Here is a 20833-nt window from a genome sequence, read left to right on the forward strand (position 1 = left end):
ACTAAAATGACGTTTTTAGTCAATAATAATAACAGCAACAACAACAACAACAATAATAGTAATAATAATAATATTAATAATAATAATAATAACAATAATAACAATGTGGCTTTTGATTTAAAGTAAAATATGAAACACATATGGAAAAATAAGAAAAAACAGAATCAACTCTTAATGATCACATTATTAATTCAAATAGACAGAATTTTTGATGTGATAATTATCAATATTAATAAATATTATAATATTAATATAATAATATTTCTTTTATTTTATTGGAAACCTATGTTTTTAAAAATGTTAATTTAAAACCCACAAATAATAATAACAATAGAAAAACTAGATTTCGAGATGTTATGAGATGAAAATAATAAATATTTTGATTTACCAGGTCACAATGAGACTGCTGCACACTATAGCATATGGGAAAGAAAAAAAGAGAGATTAAAAAAGGATGTGGGACCACAGGAAAGCAGGAGAGGGCCATCTGAAGCCCCCGGACCACGCCTTACACAGCACTCTCTGGAGTTCTCTGGAGCTGATGAAGACATGGAAAGGTGTTTTGTTTTTCGTTCACTATGTGGAAAATCCAGAGAAATGGCTGCCGAGTGCAGGGGGCGCTGTTGGTTTTCATGATCAACTCATGTGACACTGTTCGTGCAGCAGACGGTCTGACAGTTCAGGAGAAGAAACTTCCTGGGTGGTCCAGATTTCACGGCGGTAAACAACCCGGAGATGGAGGGCTGTGATTGTCGACTGGTGGATGCGGCTGTTACTGAGGGGGAGACAAAGAGCGCAGCAATCACGCCTGGAACGCTGAGATTGATTCGGTGCAGCACAATATTGCTGAAGCGCGTGTGCGCTGGAATTGATTCATGGCTGAGAAACGATATCTCTCCAGGATGGAAAAACTCCAGCAGGACGACCAAACAAGGAGAGTGGCTGTGACCCCTGACCCTGCAGCTCCTGATCCCATCAGCTCCTAACTTCTATTCCTCCAGAGCTCGGCCCCAAGACTCACTCCTCCTGCTGTAGTGACCAACGTTTGTTGTTTCATGGGCAGAACCTTTCGGATGAGTCACTGTCTCTCTCCACACAACCCTGGACCTCATTGTTTACCTAGTCCAGGTCCAACTCTCTCCTCTCTCTGTACCAAGTCCAGGTCCGACTCCGTCTGTACCAAGTCCAGGTCTGACTCTCTTTGTACTACTGCCCAGGTTCAGCTCTCTCTGTACTAGGTCCAGGTCGGACTCTCTTTGCACTACTGCCAAGGTTCAGCTCTCTCTGTACTAGGTCCAGGTCGGACTCTCTTTGCACTACTGCCAAGGTTCAGCTCTTTCTGTACTAGGTCCAGGTCGGACTCTCTTTGCACTACTGCCAAGGTTCAGCTCTTTCTGTACTAGGTCCAGCTCAGACTCTATCTGTGCCAAGTCCAGGTCTAACTCTCTCTGTACTAGGTCCGGGTCCCACGCTCTCCTCTCTGTGTACCAAGTCCAGGTGTGACTCCCTCTGTACCAAGTCCTTTCACCTCACCCTTCACCAAATATTTTTGGGACTCATCAGTATTGCAAGTAATGTTTTTTTTTTCCGTCAACAAATATATTTTTAACAAGAAGTTATCGAATCCATTTCACGGAGTGAGGGTCTTTCTGACCCTCAGAAAGACGTTTGCGCAGCCAGAGCTCCTAAAATAACCCAGTGCTCCCCAATCGGCCGCGGTGAGTGACGTGCAACAAACATTTGACAGAAGTCAAACGGTGCAACGTGAAATTGAGGCGAGAGCGACACCTGAGTGGGCGCCAGCTGCCACCGGGAGCGCCGGAGAGGCGAGAACAGACGTCGGCCCCTGAAGCCAGCTGCAGAGGAACAATTTTCCTCTCGGCGGTCGCAGCTCTGCCCTGTCCCTCCATCCAATTATCCGCCAGATTCGGCCTGGCCATTGAAGTGCCGGTTGCCGCGGTAACACAAGAAAGGCAGCAGCCAAATTCTCCTCTCCCGCGGTCAGGTGGGCAGAGCTGCTCTGATACCTGAGAGGGGTCAGAGTGAAGCTCCCCCGCACCAATATCATCGTTTGTGGCAGCGCTAATGAGCCAGTTGACCTTTGCTGATCTGTGGGGGAAGGACAGGTGCGGCTTCAGCTGCAGCCATGGGGAGGTTCTGAGCTGGCCACTTGTCCTGGAGCCGAACGTGGCACCAGCAGCAGAGAGTCCGGAACATGACGGGGAACAAGAGGAACAAGCATAAGAGCTTGAGATGGGATAAAGGTTGCAGGGGCAGCAGTCTGACCCGGGAGGGACTCGAGCAGGGCAGACCACTGCGGGACGAGGAATCTGGGCCTCTTCACGTCTACCACTGGCCCTGTGACTGACCTCAGATCAGAGGAAGAAAGCGTCACCTGCCAGCACCCGATCCAAACACTCTCTCTGGAGAGATGGCGGATGAATGAGGAGGAAGAGGCACCTTCATCCTGCCACACGCCTCCAGCCGCCGCTTGAGAAAGACGTGGCACTCTCTCGCTTCCGGACGACCTTTTGATTGGGACATTGAAATGTTTCGGGTCCTGACGGCACAAGCTCATTCACTCGGCCTGATGGAGAGATGGACTCATTAAGATGCAGATCCGGGCGATGCGAGTGTGGGCGGCTGCGTGTGGGACTCTTTTGTTTTCTCCTTCCTCTGGTTGGTGAAAGAAGACGTGCGCCGTTCTCGCTGCAGAGCAGAAGAGCGGGTCACCGCCACGGTTCATGGTCAGGGCAGCAGCCAACTGAAATATAGATCACATTCAAAACAACGTACGCCAACACAGGAAGTCATACCTGTTGTTTCCTCATTCACGAGTGAAACGCCCCCTGCAGGAGGCGACAAGTATGACTCCTCCTGGAGCAAATTGATTTGGAAGATGTCTCAGTGGTCGTTGCAGGATCGAAAACATGTCGTCCCCATGAGCTCCATCATTTGACCTGAATCAGTCGTGAACCTAACATCTGCAGCTAAACAGCAGTCTTTGCAGTTTTGACTTGTGATCCTGTTGTGTGTCAGGAGCTGGTTCAGTCAAAGTCAAGATTGACGGCGTGAAAACCATCAGCAGACCGTACACCAATGAAGAGAAAGGATACCACTCCATGCCAGCCATTGAACACACTACCACTCCACAGCCTCGCTTTAGCGTCATGGCCTCTGTGAGAGTAGTTAGCTCTAGATCTTTGAAACCCTGGGTCGTTTTGTGACTCTTGAGCGCCGAACCATGACTCATCGATCTGCTAATAAAGGTTCATGAAGACGACGCTGAAGCAGAGAGGAGTCTGAACATGTTCAACACCTCGGGAACATCACGCCCTCTCACAGCCAGTAATTACTTTTCCCACCACTCTTCTCCAACATCTTTATCCTAACTCCTTCACGCCGTCTCACACGAGTGAACCGGTCCGGCGGCCCACGCACACCGAGCTCCGTCGGGCTTCACGGGACAGAGGAGAACAAGGCGGAGACCAGTCACCAAACAGGTTGCTCAGCTGGCGAGTCGACTGATGCGGAGAGACTTAGTTAGGGACAGCTCTGGACTCGTGACCTTTCGTCCTGTCTCGCCTTGCTCCTGCGCTCGTCTTCCCACGTCGGCTTCCCTCTGAGAGCTTCACACTCAGTCTGAGAAGTGATGACACAGCCGTTTTGCTTCTCTCTGACGAAAGTGTCTAACGAGGACCCCACTTCTTCAGTCCGGCCTCATTATCCTTGAGCCTCCTCTCGGCACACGTCCTCTGAAATATTGTTTGCAACACATTGATGTGATTTTATACTTCCTGTTCTTGTGAGACCATTAAACATTTCATGGTCTGCTTTTGTTCTTGTTTTATGTTGTGTTGTGTAACGCTGCTCTCGATACTAAGTGCTAACTGTTCTCAAGAGATTTAGTCATTTTTGGTTACTTTTTTGTGTGCATTTTCTTTTTTTGACTGCATATTAATTATATTACATTTTTATATAAAACAAAAACAGTATTTCAGTCCTAGCTGCATTTTCACAAATTCATCTCCATAGGTTTGATTGATTTAAGCTCCAGAATGTCCTGGACCTGCCCCAGAGGTTCTCCTCCGAGTCTCTCCTGGATGACTGGATGAGCTTCTCTCTCAGAGTGTCCAGACAGAGAAAAGATGGTGACAACGGGTGAGCGGAGAAACCACTGGTCAGTGGAGAGCTCTGTCTTCTGGCTCAGCTAATTCTCCTCCACACAATCCTCTTGAAAATACTTCCTTTGTCTCCTCTATCTGCTCTCCAACCCGGACAGGAGTTCCACTCCTCCACCTACTCTCTGGTCCTTGACCTCCTGAATAAAACTCTGGACTGATTCGAGAACAACCCTCAGAAGACCTTCTCCAGGACGTGGTCTTGCTGGCGTCCCTAATATAATCACATCTTTCTGAGACGCATTTGATGAAAGGACCTGCAGCGTGGTCTCTCTCTCTCTCCACTCACAAGCACATTCCTCTGCATAAAATCCATTAAGATGGACTCTGAGGGTGAAAGGCTCAGAATGAATTCATGGGTTTTGGGCTCAGACGAGCGGTTTTAGTCTGTCGCCTTGAAGGAGTAATTGAAGACATGAGGGATAAGAGGCTGCTGGTCGCGGTGGTGACTCAAAACCTCTCGGAACTGAACAAAGAGATGAGGACTGAGGAGCTCTGAACCCCTCCTACTTCCTCCAGCTGTAGCTGCTGCCGTCCTGCGTCACCGTCTCGGCACAGACGCAGCCGTGTGATGGACCTGCTGCGCTGGCCAAAGCTCACCTGTCGGGGGCCAAATCTCCCAAACATGAGGGTGCTGCCAGCCTGCGTGCGCCAGTAAAGTTTGTTGTATTGACATGTTGCCGTGGCAACAAGTCATCTGAGTGAGCGGCACTTACAGAGCAGCAGAATCAAAAAAAGCACCAACCGTCTTTAACAAATAAATGTGACCTCCTCAATAAAGTCCTCTCTAGAGGAGTGAAGCGTTTCATCAGCACAGCAGAGTGCGTCCCTCGGATGAAGACCAGCACCCCCAGGTTTGAGCTGTTTGAAGTCAGAAGTGGAGGAGGGTCTCGACTAATGTGAGCGGCAATACGAAACTGACTTCAATGAAACTTTGATTTTGTAAATTACATATGACAAAATTACCCTGGAACCCGGAAGTACTGGACTCAAATGCTTGGCAGAGACAGTCGGAACAAACAATAAACAATTATCGATATTTATTAACAAGGATACAAACAATGAAACAAAGACAGACGAGAAGTAGGAACCAGGGGTGTCACTGAACCGGGAGACAAAACACGAATGAATAACCGAGCAGTAAAACCTGCAACAAACAGCAGAATGAGAACAGAGAGCTCAGTGGAGTAAAAACCACTGGGAGAAAATAAACAAGAGAAAACAGATAATACGTGGGGATCAAGACACGTCAACTTTATCGGCATAAAAGCATGGACGATCTGACGCCACAGGCTAGAACCAGGAAGCTTGAAAGCTCACAGGTGTGCTGATGATGTAACTGGTTCCAGCTGGGTGTCATTACCTGTCAGGTAAAACAAAGGGAGAACAAACAGGAACTTCAACAAAATAAACACACATACAAAACAGACCAGAAGTGGGAACGTGTAACACCATGACATTCTTTGCTGAAAATGTGTTATTTGATTTTATATTGGTACATTCTCTTTAATTATTTTCAACATAAATCTTGAATAATGGAGAATGTTTTGTTGTGAGAGGTCAATATTTCGGCAACAGAACATGTAAATATGATTTAGGACACTTTATTGATCACTTTCTTTCATTTATTTAGTTGGAGGAAGAAAAAATATATTGTTATGAGCATCACTTATAAGAACAACAAAGGAGACTATATCAAGTTCTTTTGAAAATGACTGACCTCATCATGGCCACATGAACACAGTCGCCCCCGGGGTGCAGTTTGCCCACTGCTGGCCTGGCAGGATGTAGAGGAGGTCGACCATCTGACCCCATAAACCTCCACCGATGGTGTCCCGCAGGGGTCAGTGCCTGATGCCTTCCTCTTCGCCCCTGTCAGAAAGTGTCAGGGGTCGACTGGGCCTGCCCTGTGTTAGTGGTGAGGTGGGAAGGAAGAGGGAGGAGCTGTGTCTTACTCTATAGTCCATTCTGACTGGGGGTCTTTTGGTGTGGCTGGGACCACAGTGTGTGCATCAAGGACCATGACCGGGAGCTAAACCAACCCTAAATAAAACTCCTGAAGGACTGTCAGTCATGTTGTTTCTGCCAGTGTTAAACTCCAAGACTCTTGAGGAACTCCTCGGTCCCTCACTGAGACCTAAACTGGAACCGGGCCATCTGAAACCTCTCTGAAACGACCAACCCTAACTTGGGAACAACTCACGCTTTCTTCGGTCATGTCTTTTGATACTCGTCGGCTGAAAGAAAATGAGTTTGCTAGAAGCTGAGGTTGTTGTGTGACAGTCGTTGGTCACACCATGGCTGTGTGGCAGGAGACAAGCGAGTGGGAGGCCAGGTCGGGGGGTCGGGGCCACAGAAGACTCGTGACTTGGATGATCATTCATCTTTATTCAGAAGTAGATGCAAACCTTTGAAACAAAATATTCCCACTGTCACACAACGGAGTCATGATAGCGCAGTCCCAGTCGCAGCAAACACAGAAACTGCCAGCTTGTGGGTCTTTTTTTGTTTTGTTTTTTTCCTTTTGAAGCCCGACCTTACGAAGCAGTCGACTTGACACAGTGCTGGTAAATAAACTTCTCCAGATATGAACAGAAGACAACCATGCAGTTAGCTCGCGCCGCCGCTTCAAACACCAAACGCACAGCGCTGCTTAGTTTCTTTTTTTCAATATTCAAGCAGAGTCATTTACATAATCAAAATACATTCTTAGAAAAGATCCCCGTGGTGCTTTATACTTGGAATATATATATTTATATATTTATAGAAGCTATACATAGACGCAAGTATTTTTCCGGTTGCACATCGTACATCACAGACGTTTTGGCGGCTCGCCTTTACAACCAAAGGAACGTGATTCTGTACAGAGGAGACATTCAGCCTGAATGCAGCGCGGCAAGGGGAGGCGCGCCGTGCGGGGAAACACCAGAGTACCCGACGGGAATGTAGAAAACAGGGTTAGAAACAGACCAGACGGATCCTCTGACTAGGTCTACAGCGGAATCAACAGACCATTGACAAGCTCCCTATTTTAACTTGTTTGGGTTCTCAAACCGAGTTGCGAGGACTCGATTTCAGGACCACTCTATTGGATGCTAATGCTACTGAGACATGCTAATTGTTAACTGGTTACACCCAGCTCATTTTTAAACATCAGAAATTCACCAGAACAACGGCGAGTGATGACAGTCTTCCCCGTGAGTTAGATGCCTGCCGCTAGGTGGCGCCAGTGATCCATCTGTACGAACAGTCAGAGGAACCTCAAGAACAGAAAGTGCCACTTTAAACGAGGAAACATATTAGCCACGTGTAGCTTTTTAGCTTGGGCGGGATCTTTCGGTAGAAAACGCGATATTCGTTAGCTGCAGGGGCGAATTTTGTGTTTCCCAGACTGAAGTGTGAACCTTCTTTTACCCACCCTAACTCCTGAAACAAAGGATCAGGCTGGTCCGACGGAGTTCATGCTTCGACCAACGACAGAGTTACATGAGTATTTTGCCGCAGTGCAGAGCACACCTGAGCACATGCACGGTAACACGCACTCGTACATGCACACGCGCACACAGGGATGCTACAGAACAGGTGTCGGGTCACAGTGAGAGTCATGCAGGACGACCGGGGGCCAGGGGCGGACGCGCGTCTGCGGATGTAAGGCAAGTGGCTGAAAATCAAAGGAGCAACCTCAGGCCTGAACGTGCGTCAGCCAACTGAAAACATTTGATGCTAAGCTTCGGTCAGTCACCACAGCTTCCAGAAACACACAGGTGACTCAGCGAGAGCGGAGGTGAGGACGCCGGGTCACTGCAGGAAGAGAAGCGGAAGCCACCCAGCCCGGCTGGAGCGGAAGAGTTTCCCGCCAAATGTTGACTTGAGAATTCTCAAGTCGATCAACTGTCACATTTTCTGACTATTTTCTGATTATTATTTATTTTCAATTTTATAAGCAGTTGACAAAAAGTGTTTCCATTTTAATATTCATTTATTAATATATTTTTGTCAGAGATGTGTGGTAATTTAATTTTCTAACTTTACTTTTTCCCCGTCCTGTTGAGTTAGCAATTCTTTATTATTTACTTTATATAAATCACATTCGATGCTGAAATTTTTCGGCTGATGGAGGGCATTTTATGGAAACGTATCCTGATAATTTGTCCTTGATTTTTTTCTGTCACTTTTTTGCTCTTTATTTTATTACATTTTTTGCCCTTTATCATAGGCATTTTTCATCATAAATCTTCAGTTCTCCTGACAGTAAAATCAGATCGTGGTGATGCGTTCGGGCTCTCACTGAATTATCGGATCGGTCAAACATCGGTCGAGAGATCACGACAGTGAAAACTGGAGACAGAAGACAATGCTAATGCCAGCTAGCAGCACAATAGCAGGGTGATTTCGCCTCTCGCGTCCGAACAGACTCTCCAGTGAAGAATCTTGAGTGAGCCAAATGGAACGGGTCAGTGACCCGCGGGAAGGTCAGAGTCTCCGCCCACAGTATTTGGGGAGAGAGCCACAGCAGCATGCCTGTACACCGTCCACCTGCAGGTCGACTCACATGGTCCGTCTTGGTTACACAGAGAACATCACAGTAGTAACATCTCGGTCATGCAGTCACGAGGAGGCGGGTCGTCACACGTGACGAGGAAACAAACCAGCGAGCAGATTCCCAAAAACACCAGGGCCGCAGGTGGAAATAAAAAAGAAGCAGGTTTGGTCTCTACAGTACAAAGTTGGCACAGTTTCCTCGAACCAGCGTCCTCCTGCGTGCTCGTCAGCGCCCCCTCCTCACTCGCTCCTGGGGGTCCTACGAGCAGAAGACCCTGGGAGAGGAGAGAGACGGCACCGGCGTTACTCAACGACTCTGCCTGCCCGATCCCAGTGACAATGTGAGGAGCGACGATCGCCTCTGATGCATTATGTTGCTGCTTAATGAGCCGCGCTCGCCCTTGTTTCGCTCTCCAGTCTCATCACCAGTGAGTGAGATGGAACGCTGCCACTCGCCTTTCACACTAATCCTGTTGAGAAACCCTTATCGCCGTTTCTACGGCAACCGACACTGTTGTCTTTGGAAACCAGAACTGGCCAGGTCCAGATTGGAGACGGATTTCTGCACATGCTCGCCAGATTAGAGAGTCCAGACATCTGACCGCCCGTCTGGGACACTTTTGGTCACCCTTGAATTTCCTTACTCATTCACCCGGGTTAGCCCAGGTGACCCCAAAACTTGATGCAGATTGGTGTGAGAAAACAAGTCTGCCTCCACAAGACGTGTTGAAAATAAAAATGATATGAAAGCATAATAAGCAAATAAATAAAAAAACAACAATAAAAGGCATTAAAAATATATCTCGATCCAAAGAGGTGCTTCAGTTTTCCACAACGCTGGTTTGTCTGTCTATCTGTACCCAAAAATAACTTAATAACAGGGAACATGTGAGGTGGGACAAGGATCAAAAATTCCATTTTGTTTAGCCATCAATTCAGGCATGTAGCACACGGGATACATGCGCTGCCCAAGTCTCCATGCCCGCTGGTGGTCTGGAGGCCAGGATTCAGCAGCCTCACTGCTGTGCCCCGGGTTTCATTCCTGGCCTGGGAATTCAGTTTTGGTTCTTAAAAAGACTCCTTATTGACAGAGGTTTACTTTTCTAGCCTAAAATGATCATATGGGCTCATAATGAAATGGGTATTAAGTCAAAAATGATAAAAATGCTCAAAATATTCCTCTTACTTTGATAATAATAATCTTAAAAATCTTGACAAAAACAGGGACCCAAAAATAACATAAAAATTTCAGGGAAAGAATCAAGAAGAGTCATTAAAAAAAAAAAATCCTTAAAAAAAAGAGTGGAAAATGTGGCATGTAAAAACTTAAATAATATCAGCACAAGTGTACACTATATTTACTTGTTTACCAAAGTTAATAGCACTAATGTGATACTTAAAAATTAGAATTAAATCTATTTAAATAAAAGCTCTCAGAGATCAAGTGGCTTAATATAGCACCACTTGAAAAATAGATGGAAAAAATGCAGACATACTAAACAGACAAAAAAATGAAATTGAAAATGGTCATATAAATAAAAAATAAACATTAGTATTTGCCATGTAAAAATAACCAACCAATAGAAGCCGGGGTTGATTTATAAAGTAAGTGACAATCTGCAGTTGTTGTGAAGAATGGTGGGATTATTGTGTTTTTGTGTTATCTAATTTCCATGTCTTAGTTGTTGGTGAGTGAGAAGTGCTCCACTTGGGGCAGGAAAAACGATTGTATCTGTACGTATGTTAATATTTGGAAAACAAAGAAATTGTTGGCAAAAAACAACCATTAAGGGAAAAAAAACATACAGTTTAAAATAAATACACCAAGATAGCGAAGGAAGACGTAAATGTTTGTTTCCAATGGCTGAGGTCAGAGCGGGAGGCAAGTTGAAACCAGACTGAGGTGTATGAGCATTCCGTTAATTTCGTTTGTCCTCAGGGATTAACGACCCAGAACAGTCACGTCTGTCAGTGGTAAAGTTCGTCTGAACCCACCAGATAACTTTGATTTACAGCGGTGGCTCCCACCAAAGTTGACAGAGACAGTTCCAGACCAGCGTTCTTTATGGCTTCATCCTTCACTCGGCGCCGGTCCAGGCCAGCAGCCTCTTGAAAAGCGCTCTCATTACCCTCACAGCTGGCAGGACTCATTAGCCTCCATAAAAATGGATAACAAACATCGTCAACAAACAGGCGCAACACTCACTCATCAGAGTCTTTTTTGCTCTCCTCGATGTAGGCGATGGACTCGGAGCGCAGCCGGTTGGTGACCTCGTACGTGCGCAGCGTGACGCCAAAGATGTCCTCGTGGTAGCGGTTCTCGTCCTGCAGGGAACAAAAGACTAAGTCACACAGAAGTCCAGCTCCAGGTCTCCATCGGGAGTCTTGAAGCAACCATGCCTCCGAACACTGGCTACTCCCCATGCAGCTCACCAAACTGTAGCGCCTCCTGGCTTCCAAGAATCAGATGGAAGCAGGACTAACCTCTGCAGACACTCTCCTCACTCTACAGTCACACTAGGCAGAAGGACTCGCTGGGATTCAACAGCGCCACGAGTCAAACCAGCTTCTAGATTTATCACAGCATATCGACTCGTCAAGGTTGTTTGGGAGTCGACTGCCACTCAGACACACATCTTCAACAGCAAAGCTGAAAAGAGCAGTGACTTCGGAGCTACAGGATTCCACCTATCTTAATGTCACTCCTCTAAAAACCCATTCACACCTCCTTCGTTTTTGACTCGCATCAATCCTCCAGTGCTGCATCCATCATGACGCAGCCTCTCGTCTCTCAGGTCCTCTCCCACTTCTGACTTCCACACTTCGACATCAATCTTTGGGTTCCCATCTGTAGACCACCCGTCCATCACCTCCCAGGATGCAGTGATGTCAGATGAACCATCGCTCTCCTGAGGGCCAGAGGGAGAGAGCACGCGTGGCTCCTTCACCCTGTCCATCCTCACAGCTTGACATATGACACCGTGTTCCCACACATCACTCGTGACCCTAAATGGAGAGGTGCCTCCAGGACCTGATCGTTCATCTCCGTTCGCTCTTCATGAAAGTGAATCGGTCTGTTTGGAGTGAACCCCTGAGGCAAGACTCAACCTTTAGGGACTGGCTGAGTGAACTCCTGTGGTCCACTGTCCAATGTTCTACCTCAGACTGGACCGATCCCTCCCTCTCTGTGAACCACCCGCTGACCCGTTTGCTGCAACCGCCATTCACCAGCCGTTGACTGTACCACTTGAGGGCGATGCTTCTTTGACAGCTTCCCGACCTTTGTTGCGCTGACTCATCAGTCAGAGCTGTGAAGTGACATTGACAAAGTGGCGCTCCTTTCTCACCCGGAGCTTGCTGATGAAGAAGCCGGCGTCCTCCAGGCTCATGTTGCCTCGCTGCTTGATGATTTGCTGGACGGTCTTCATGACGTCTCCGGCCATGGTGACGTCCCCGCACACATAGATGTGTCCGCCCTCCTCCCTCAGGCACTGGTACACCGTCTCGGACAGCTGCTCCCGGAGTACATCCTGCACATATTTCTGACAGAAGAGAGCGATCACGAACGATGACCCTGATGGTTCATCTCTGGAAAACAGCAACACGCTGTATAAAACCAGCAGAAGCACCTTTGGTTTGCCAGGTTCTCTGGAGTAGGCCGTGTACAGCTCCTTGAAGACTTGCTTGTTCTTGGCTTGGATGGTCTCCTCCTTGTAGATGTGGTCCATCTCGGACTGCCGACAACCAAACACCAGGATCATGGGCCACGACGCGATGCCTTTGGAAGAGCAGAAGGAGAATGGACTTGGTTTGCGAGGTGAGATGTCAAACTTAACAGGACAGCTGTCCAATGAACAAGGAGTTATTCTGAGAGACCCGCCGTGGAGACAGGAAGTCTCGCCAGCCCCATGCTGGCGAGTTCATGGAAAGATAATTGGTAACAGCGATACAGTTTCGTAGACACAAACCTTTGTCTTCGCGATCAAACTGTCTCTGCTGCCAGAAACTCCGGAACGGTGCAATGCCTGTCCCAGGACCCACCAGGATGCACGGCGCTTGGTGGTCTTTCGGCAGATGGAAGGAAGGCGCTCTGACGTACAGAGGAAGGAATGACTACCACAAGTCCTCGCAATCTGCCGCGTCTGACGCACTCACCCTCGAACGAAGCAAGGCACCATCTCGCCCTTCTCTATCCTGTTGAGCCAGGATGAACACACTCCATGGTGGATGGGTCCCCCTCCATCTGAAAGGGACGATTAGCAAGCAAGCACTTTAGCTTTTTTTCCTCCTCATCCTCCCACTCCCTCTGAGTACAGAAACTAAATGGAGAAGAGTGGCCCTTGGACAAATTCTGAGGCTAGGGCCACTTCGCTCTCCGTGCTCCCACTCCAGCGGGAAATGACTGTAATTTAGCGCTAGTGTACACAATCATGGGAGCGAGTCTGCACGAGAGCGAGGCGGCACGCACAGACCACGCCAGAGAAAAGCCTTCTCATGTCCGGGGCCGGTGCTATTAGCCTTGCAATGAAGAGAGCGCTCTGTTGTTGCAGCAGCTATTGTGTTGCGCTTATTCCTCTGATGTCGATATCTAGTTCCAAACATACACGACAAGAGGCCTCAGAATTACATCTGAGAATGTAAAACATCGGGCTCCTGGCTGCCAGCTCTGAGTGTGTTTGTGTCCACAAGAGTTCTCCCGGGAATAGATGGACGACCAGTGTCTAGAGTAGCTGCGTGTTGAGTTCCTGTCCTGATCATGGAACCAAGTTTACCTCTGGCTCGGTAGGAGACGACCGCCACGGTGAGGTGGATCTCTCCCGGGTGCAGGTCCGGCGAGGAGCTGATTGAGTAGTAGCGAGGCTGCAGGAGGGGCAGCTGGGTCAGCAGCAGCGTGGAGGGCATCTGGATGGAGGGAAACTCCTCCAGCACCTCCACCAGAGTGGGGTTGTTGTACCACTTCCACTCCTCGTACTCCTGAAGGCCCTGGAAGGTAGCAGAAGAATCAAATGTGAATGCTATTATTGAGTGTTGGCACTTTAGGGCGGTTTCATACGAGCGGACTCTGTCTCGAGACAAAGTGTGTTCGGCTCAGAAGTCTGAGATGTGAACACAAGCGAGTCAGGTTTTGGCTGCAGATTTGATCCCGGCTGGAGAGCTGTACTTTGTCTCGGGAAACTGTTCACGGGGGGTGAGCTTCTTACCTCAGGTGACTCGGCGCTAGATGCCGGAAACTACGTGTACAGCGCGACTCCACACAAACATGATAAATGCCGGGAAGTCAAGGGGCTGATCGCTGTCTGGGCGCACAACATTGTTTAAAAACAACTTTGCAAACTCCCTGAGCACTGAGGTGTGCAGCCAGGAGCTGCAGGAAACCGGGGTTCTGAAGGAGCTCAGTGGACCGGGACAGATTTGCTAAAATGAATAATGCTGCGCTCTACAGTAACTGCTGTGATCTCGCAGCTGTCTGCATGCGGACAGGGAAGAGGAAAGAGCAAAGTTACTGAACAAATGAACGGTTCCTCGAGTGCAGGAGGTCAGACAGACAGCAGCGGCGCCAGAGAGTCAGAGAACTGCCACGAACTGAAAAGTGGTTCAACGTATAACTGACTGTGCCATTTCAGTGGCAGCAATTTCATGGAGGCTTGGAGGGCTTCAACAGAGAGCGAGGAGGAGCACAGACACTTGAGCACTCAAGCTGAAGACTAGAGAAAAGTGTTTTCAATGGCAGACGGCCCGCACGAGGAGCGGCTCAGCCCACCTTGCTGAGCAGCTCCAGCTTCTTCTTCTGCTTGTCGCTGGTTGCCAGAGCAGCGAACTGTTGTAGCAGCACTGGGGTCGGCGGCGTGGTAATGTCCAGGAAGTACTGGAAGGCCTGGTAGATGGTGCAGGGGGGGATGCGGCTCTCGCTGGTCCAGTTGCTGATGACACCTGTGGCCAGTTCAGATTCAGAGAACAGGCAAACGTGGTTATTAATGTGCTATTACTTTAAAAAATAATCCTTATGCAGGAGAAAAGTGTATTTTTTAAGCACCAGTGGTGTGCTTTTCATCATCATTTCAAATGAAAAATGAAAAAAAAAATATTTTGTGAAACACCCAGAACTATGTAGCAGGAGGATAAAAGGGTCCAATATCAACCGAAAATACATATATTTTAAAATAAATAAAATCTCTAAAATCACGCGAACCTGTTGTGTCATTATAAAACACAAACTAAAAGAATTAGGACAATAGATGAAAAAAAATACACCTTTTCCCCACATCAGTATTATAATAGTCACAATATACTAAAATATTAATTTAAGCATAGTGTTGGATGGGAGAAAAAAATAAAATGATAATAATTAAATCAACAAAGGTTTTTTTGGAAAAAAATGTGCACAAAAATGTCAACAATCCAATATTATATAATCCAGAACAAAAAACAATGTGATTTAAAAATGAACAAAAAACACAACAAAAATAAACAACAAGATAATTTATTATAATTAATATCAAATATATAAATTTCAGATTAAAAATGTCAAAATATCAGTTTAACTGTTTGACTTTGAGATATTTAGCATAAACATGTCGTATATGTGGCATGGCATGTGTTTTGATATTATTGTCATCATTTTAAAATAACACTAATAACAGCAGTGATGAATGTGGCCAACAAAAGCCTTGTTTTTGGCATGAAAGGAGACAAGCGTAGAGGCAACAGATCAGGTGTGACGTCACCCACCGAGCGCTGTGTTCCTCTCCTCCAGGAACTCCACCTTGATGATCTGATTGACAGGGGGTGCGTCCTCCAGCTTGTCGATGAGCGCCGTCACCAGGTCCTCGTGGTTGCCAGGGAAGATGCCCAGATGGTCTCCAGGCTTGTACTTGAGGCTGTCGTGGTTGTTGGCGTGGAGCCGCACGAAAATGGTGGAGCGACTGCGGGAGAGAAGGAGGCATGAGGATGGCGGGCGCGCAGCGAGAGCCAGGGCAGCTCACTCACTTGGACTTGGGGCTTTGTAAGTTCTGAGACTCCAGCATTTTGGCTGCGTAGACCTTCTTCTTGTGGACGCTGTAGAGAGCTGCGGACGACAGGAGCGGAGGACTGGATCAGAACCAGGTCAACATTTGGCCTCATTTTCTCTCTCTTGTTCCTCTCAAAGATTTTCTCATTTTTCATTTGTCATCTTGACGTTCCGATGGCCGACTCGTACTACCAAGGACCTTTGATTTATTTATTACAACTCATTTCCCCCCATCACAAGTGTCCATGGATCTCTTCCCTTGAATTATTTTCTGGTTTCCCTATTCTACTTTTGTTCTGTCGTTTGTGTCCGAGTCTCACTTACAACAGATTTTGAACATCAAAATAACCCCAACTCTGTCTTGTCTTTGAAAGTCTTTCTCATTTTACTTACAGACGCAAGTTTACTTCAAGTATTTTCGACAGCACGAGTCTTTCCTCCTCAGCTCAACAGTGTTTGTTCTTATAATTCAAATGAATTGTGCTGCTTTATCTTGTTTGATCATCCTCATATCTGATTCTACGAGTCACTCGCCTTTAATTCCTTCATCCTCCAACCTTCAGAGGAAACTTGACGATCGTTCAGAGATGAAACCAGCACCACCGTCAGCGGTGACGGTGACGCCTCTTCCTCCCACACAGTTCGCCTCACCACACTCACCTTCGGTCAGCGCCGGTGCCTCGGCCGTGTACGTCAGGCGGAACTTGCTCTTCTTCCAGCTGCGGTCGTTGCTGATCAGCGAGTCGTTGGCCTTTTCGATGTTGACATCGTCGCCGACGCAGAAGACGTCGCACGCCGCCTTCGACACACAGAAAGGAGGTTAGAGCGAGAAGACAGTCACATGACGTCGAGGGGAGAAGAGAAGGAGGAAGTTGAAAGTAGCTGAAGAAAATGTCAACTTTCTCACTCTTTTGTCAAAGTTACGAACGACTTGCCGACAGCATGAGGTGCAACACCAAGAGAGAAAAAGTTCATATTTGTTGGCTACTTTCCAGCGACTCCCATCACCTGTGAGTTAGCAGAGAAAGAACAGCTTCAACCAGTAACAAGAGCACCACGAGTAAAGACCGCTGACTGCCCAGAACTTCCCCACACCACCAGGCTCATGAGTGGTTGTCTTTTCAAATAGAGGAGCAGCGGTACAAACAAGTCACCTTCTGTCCATTTACGTCACCCTCTGACCCAAACTCTCGCTCCACGGCGCACTGGAAGAGACGTCACACTCCTTCACTCAGTAGTTCATCACGCGTTTGAGTCCATTTCTCGTTCTGTCATCGAGGTATCGCTTAAGCGTTAGCTGTGCCTTTGTTTCGTGCTCTCTGGAGTCAAACTCTCGTCACCACCGTGACAACAGAACCTTTGTTTCCAGGTCCTGACAGACTGGCTTGTTGTGAACACGCACAAAAGAAAAGCAAAAGAACGGCAGACGAAAGCCTGACAGGCAGGTCTGCAGTGCCGCGTCCAGGGAGAAAATAATCCTCGGGCAATTTGGCGCTCCTGCTAACGTGATGTCACACAAGGATGAGGGTTTCATACTGCACACTGGTGAAACACGAGACGGAAGGTTCATCATGTTGCCGGGTTGTGGGTCTCACCTTGAAGACCTTCTTGGCCCAGGTCCTGAAGGACTCCTCCTGGCCGCACAGCTCGTCCCCCTCTCCCATGCGGAGGATGCGCTCCCCTCCCAGCTCCTCGAACAGCGTGTCGATGGCGTGGGCGAAGGCGCAGAAGTGCGGATAGGCCCTGGAGCCCAGGCCGAACACCGAGAACCTGCACACACACACGACCATCAGAGTCTCTGGAAACTTACGCTAACGCTAACATGAGACCAGAGCCCAAGACTAGCATGGCCTGAGGTGGTCAGTACCAGACTGGTCTTCTTTCAGGTGGACCTGTTGTTTCTATGGAACAAGGATCATGAATACAGACTGTGTAACCGGACTGTGTAACACACACTGGCGTCTCACACGGGTCGCACGGTTGAGAACGGCATGAGCCGTGTCGACACCTCTTTCACACAACTCCAGCAGACACGGTGGATCAGGTTCAGCTGAGGAACCAGCAAGAACGTTTTCAAGACGCCATGCAGGCCCCTCCACGTCAGAGTCTAACTCTGCCTTCACAAATCCCTGTCCCTTGCTCCGTCAGAGTGTGGCGTACCTCACGTTAGCAAGCGGCCCCGTGCTCTCAAAGTTGACCTTCGACTCCGGCTCGTCACTGGACGACTTGCGAGTGTCGGAGTACGACGACACGCTGTTGAAGCGAACTTTGTAACTCCTGGAAGGAAAGAGAAGGACACATGTTTCACACACCATGGTGTATGTGAAGAAGGCTTGTTGCCTTGCAGGCTTTGTCAAGTCAAGGTTCCTGCTGTAACACTCTCGAGATACTCTACTGTACTACGTGTTGGGTTGGGTTTTCTGTTCTCCCTGAGGTGTGCTGCCTGTGGTGTCTCATTTACTTTGTAGTTCTTCAGGTTTTCCTTCTGGCTTGTCGTTCCTCTGTGGGCGCCAAGGTTCTTTTTTCACTTGAACTTTTGCTCTAGATGCTACTTTGCTTTGGGCATCATGTTGTAAACCTTTGTGTTTTTGCTCGAGCTGCTCTCATGCAGATTCTGTTGTGCTGTGGTGTGATGCCACTGCAGCGTTCAGATCAAACCTACTTCCTGTCCTCCGTGTTGGACGTCGGGTGGCGCATCTCCATCAGGGCGCCTCCAAACTTCTGCAACATCACACAGCGGTCATCAGGTTTGAAAACACCCTTCTTTTATTGTCGCTTCACACCTCTCCGTTTTCAGGCGGATCTCCATTTCCGAAGGTACTGGTCACCACTAACACCAAGGTCTCGTGCTCCAGGTCCACCACATCGTACTCGTCCATGGACATGACCTGTAGATGAAACTTGTTAGGAGGAGGCGGCGCACTCTGCGGTGTACTTGACCTGCGGACTGAGCGTGATGGATGAGCGGAGTGTGTAAATTAAGGCTGAACAAACAGCCATGGGCAGGGAAGGACGTGGCAGCCGCGTCTTCGTCTTCGCCCCTAACAAGGCGATAATGCTGCTGCTCACTGAGCATCCGCGATGCGTTGCGCTTGGTGTTTGTCTGCGGCTGCTCACACACAACTTCAGGCGTGAGGATAAAACAGGGTTTAACACCACAACAACTGGCCCGAGGGAAGCTCCGCACAAACACACATGCATGACTATCTTCCTCTGTGATTGATCACTGGGGAAAACAGGAAGTGGAATGTGACCTGGAGCTAAAGTGCACAATGTGTGATTGAAAGCAGCACGTTATTCTAAATCTATTTTCTTCCCCTGAACAGATTTGAACAGGCGGGGAGCTCCAGGGTCTCGTCTTAAACGACTGCACCGCTCAACGCTCCGATGGTTAATTCTGCCTGTGACCCGCGGCGCCGTGCTGCATGACAGGAGAGAGGAATGTGACAAAAGACGCGCTCTTCCTCTCCGCCTCCTCCTGCCTTGCCGCCTGTGCTCAGCTGGCATCTGCTCGCCTTCATCAGCGGCGGAGCGGGCACGCGACATTCCCATCCGTCAACTCTCACATGAGGTGATGCAAGGCGGGAGCGAGCGTACCCGCGCGTCGAAGGCGTGCTTGAAGATTTCACACAGGGTCTTGGCGTAATCTTGGGATTTGCCCGTCTCCGTGGCAAAGAGGATGGTGGCTTTGACTCGCTTGGCCATGGCCTGGCCCATCAGCTTGGCGGAGAACTTCACTGCCCTGCGGGAGAGAGGGAGATGGTCACTAGCCGCGGGGTCTGAGGACAGGCGGGCGCAGAGGCGAGTGTGTGTCCAACCAGCCGATCGCACTGCTGCTCGCTCTTGTCGTGTCGAAGACTCGGACGGATGATAATAATCATTACCGTCCTTGTCACATCCTCTACTCTCACAGTGGAACATCTGTGGTGTGTCCGCGTCTGCATTACTCCTGGCTGACTGACTGCACTCGCTCCTCCTCTCCTGTCACTCGGTCTAGAACAAAGGAAACACACTCACTTGGCCAGCTTCTTGAATCCGATGGCTCTTTTCTTTGTGGGCGTTCCATTGACTCCCTTCCACACGTGAGTGTTCCAAGGATCCGGCTGTTGGATATGGACACAAACCGTCGCTGGTCAAACCTTGGATGGTTAAACTTCCACACACACTTCCTCAAGACCACGCAAACAGCCTTAATGTTCATAGTGGCTCGTGCCACTCTTGCATCTGAGACCATTTTATCCACAGTTGTGTTTTCTGGATGGAGTTTGCATGTACTCCCTGTGTCCTCCCACCCCAAGACATTTGTCTGTGAATGGTGTGTGTGTCCCTGCAATGGACTGGCGACCTGTCCAGGGTGTGTCACTCCCTCACGCTCAATGACCAGTGGGATAGGCTCCAGTGCTCCTAAGCACTACTAAGCGGTGGTTAACTGAAGACGGATGTATTACTGAGACTGTTAAATCAGTTTGGCAGGAAACTGAAGAGTGTGAAAGGAACTTGTTAACGACGCCAATGACAAGGCTGAGCTAATGAATTTGAACTGTTCTACAAGCCTTGATTCTTCAGCTTATCCAGGTCCAGGAGTCTGAACTGGAGCTGACACTAATGTGGACCCAGTGCGACCAGGACGTGTTCACGGAGGTGATGAACATGCTAGTTAGGTCCCAGGAGTCCAGCAACAATGAACGTCTCCTCAGTCTGTGAACGTGCCTCTGCAATGTACATTCATGGTTCTGAGACACGGCACTGCCGAACTCGCTGCCTGTCTGAAATATAACCAGGTACCAACACACTTTCTAGCTGAGTCAAAACTCGCTCCAAACATGCGTTCTGACACTTGATGCCATCATTGGGAAGCCACTCCTGCGAAGGTGGCCTGGCTTGTGACTTGTGAAACTGTTTGAAAGGTTCTACAGCAGCTGGCTGCTCCTGACGTCACAGGTAGGAGTGGAACACCCTCGTCTGACGATAGGATGAACCGTCCAGGAGTTACGGCCACGTGACCACCAGGGGTGAATATCTGTCAGGCATCTAGAGGAGCATCTTCTTCTCGGTCCAGTTTTGAATCATCGCCACTGCACCGCACTCTTAGACCTCAAAG

General features: G+C 48.5%; 1 protein-coding gene across 1 annotated transcript in view; it reads right to left on the reverse strand.

Annotated features, from left to right (window-relative positions):
* Positions 1-6549: 6549 nt before the first annotated feature.
* Positions 6550-20833, reverse strand: part of nos1 (nitric oxide synthase 1 (neuronal)) — a 32767-nt gene continuing 18483 nt past the window's right edge. The window contains exons 13-29 of the mRNA XM_053870645.1: positions 19750-19835; positions 19330-19474; positions 18516-18620; positions 18395-18453; positions 17893-18009; positions 17328-17502; positions 16393-16531; positions 15711-15789; positions 15453-15646; positions 14485-14654; positions 13496-13706; positions 12879-12966; positions 12692-12813; positions 12353-12501; positions 12071-12265; positions 10930-11048; positions 6550-8998 (exon numbers count right to left, since the gene is read on the reverse strand). Coding sequence (XP_053726620.1) covers positions 8983-8998; positions 10930-11048; positions 12071-12265; positions 12353-12501; positions 12692-12813; positions 12879-12966; positions 13496-13706; positions 14485-14654; positions 15453-15646; positions 15711-15789; positions 16393-16531; positions 17328-17502; positions 17893-18009; positions 18395-18453; positions 18516-18620; positions 19330-19474; positions 19750-19835 — 2169 coding nt within the window. The 3' untranslated portion in view covers positions 6550-8982. The remainder of the gene's footprint in view (positions 8999-10929; positions 11049-12070; positions 12266-12352; positions 12502-12691; positions 12814-12878; positions 12967-13495; positions 13707-14484; positions 14655-15452; positions 15647-15710; positions 15790-16392; positions 16532-17327; positions 17503-17892; positions 18010-18394; positions 18454-18515; positions 18621-19329; positions 19475-19749; positions 19836-20833) is intronic.

The sequence above is a fragment of the Synchiropus splendidus genome, chromosome 7 (assembly GCF_027744825.2).
Source record: "Synchiropus splendidus isolate RoL2022-P1 chromosome 7, RoL_Sspl_1.0, whole genome shotgun sequence".
NCBI classification, from domain to species: domain Eukaryota; kingdom Metazoa; phylum Chordata; class Actinopteri; order Syngnathiformes; family Callionymidae; genus Synchiropus; species Synchiropus splendidus.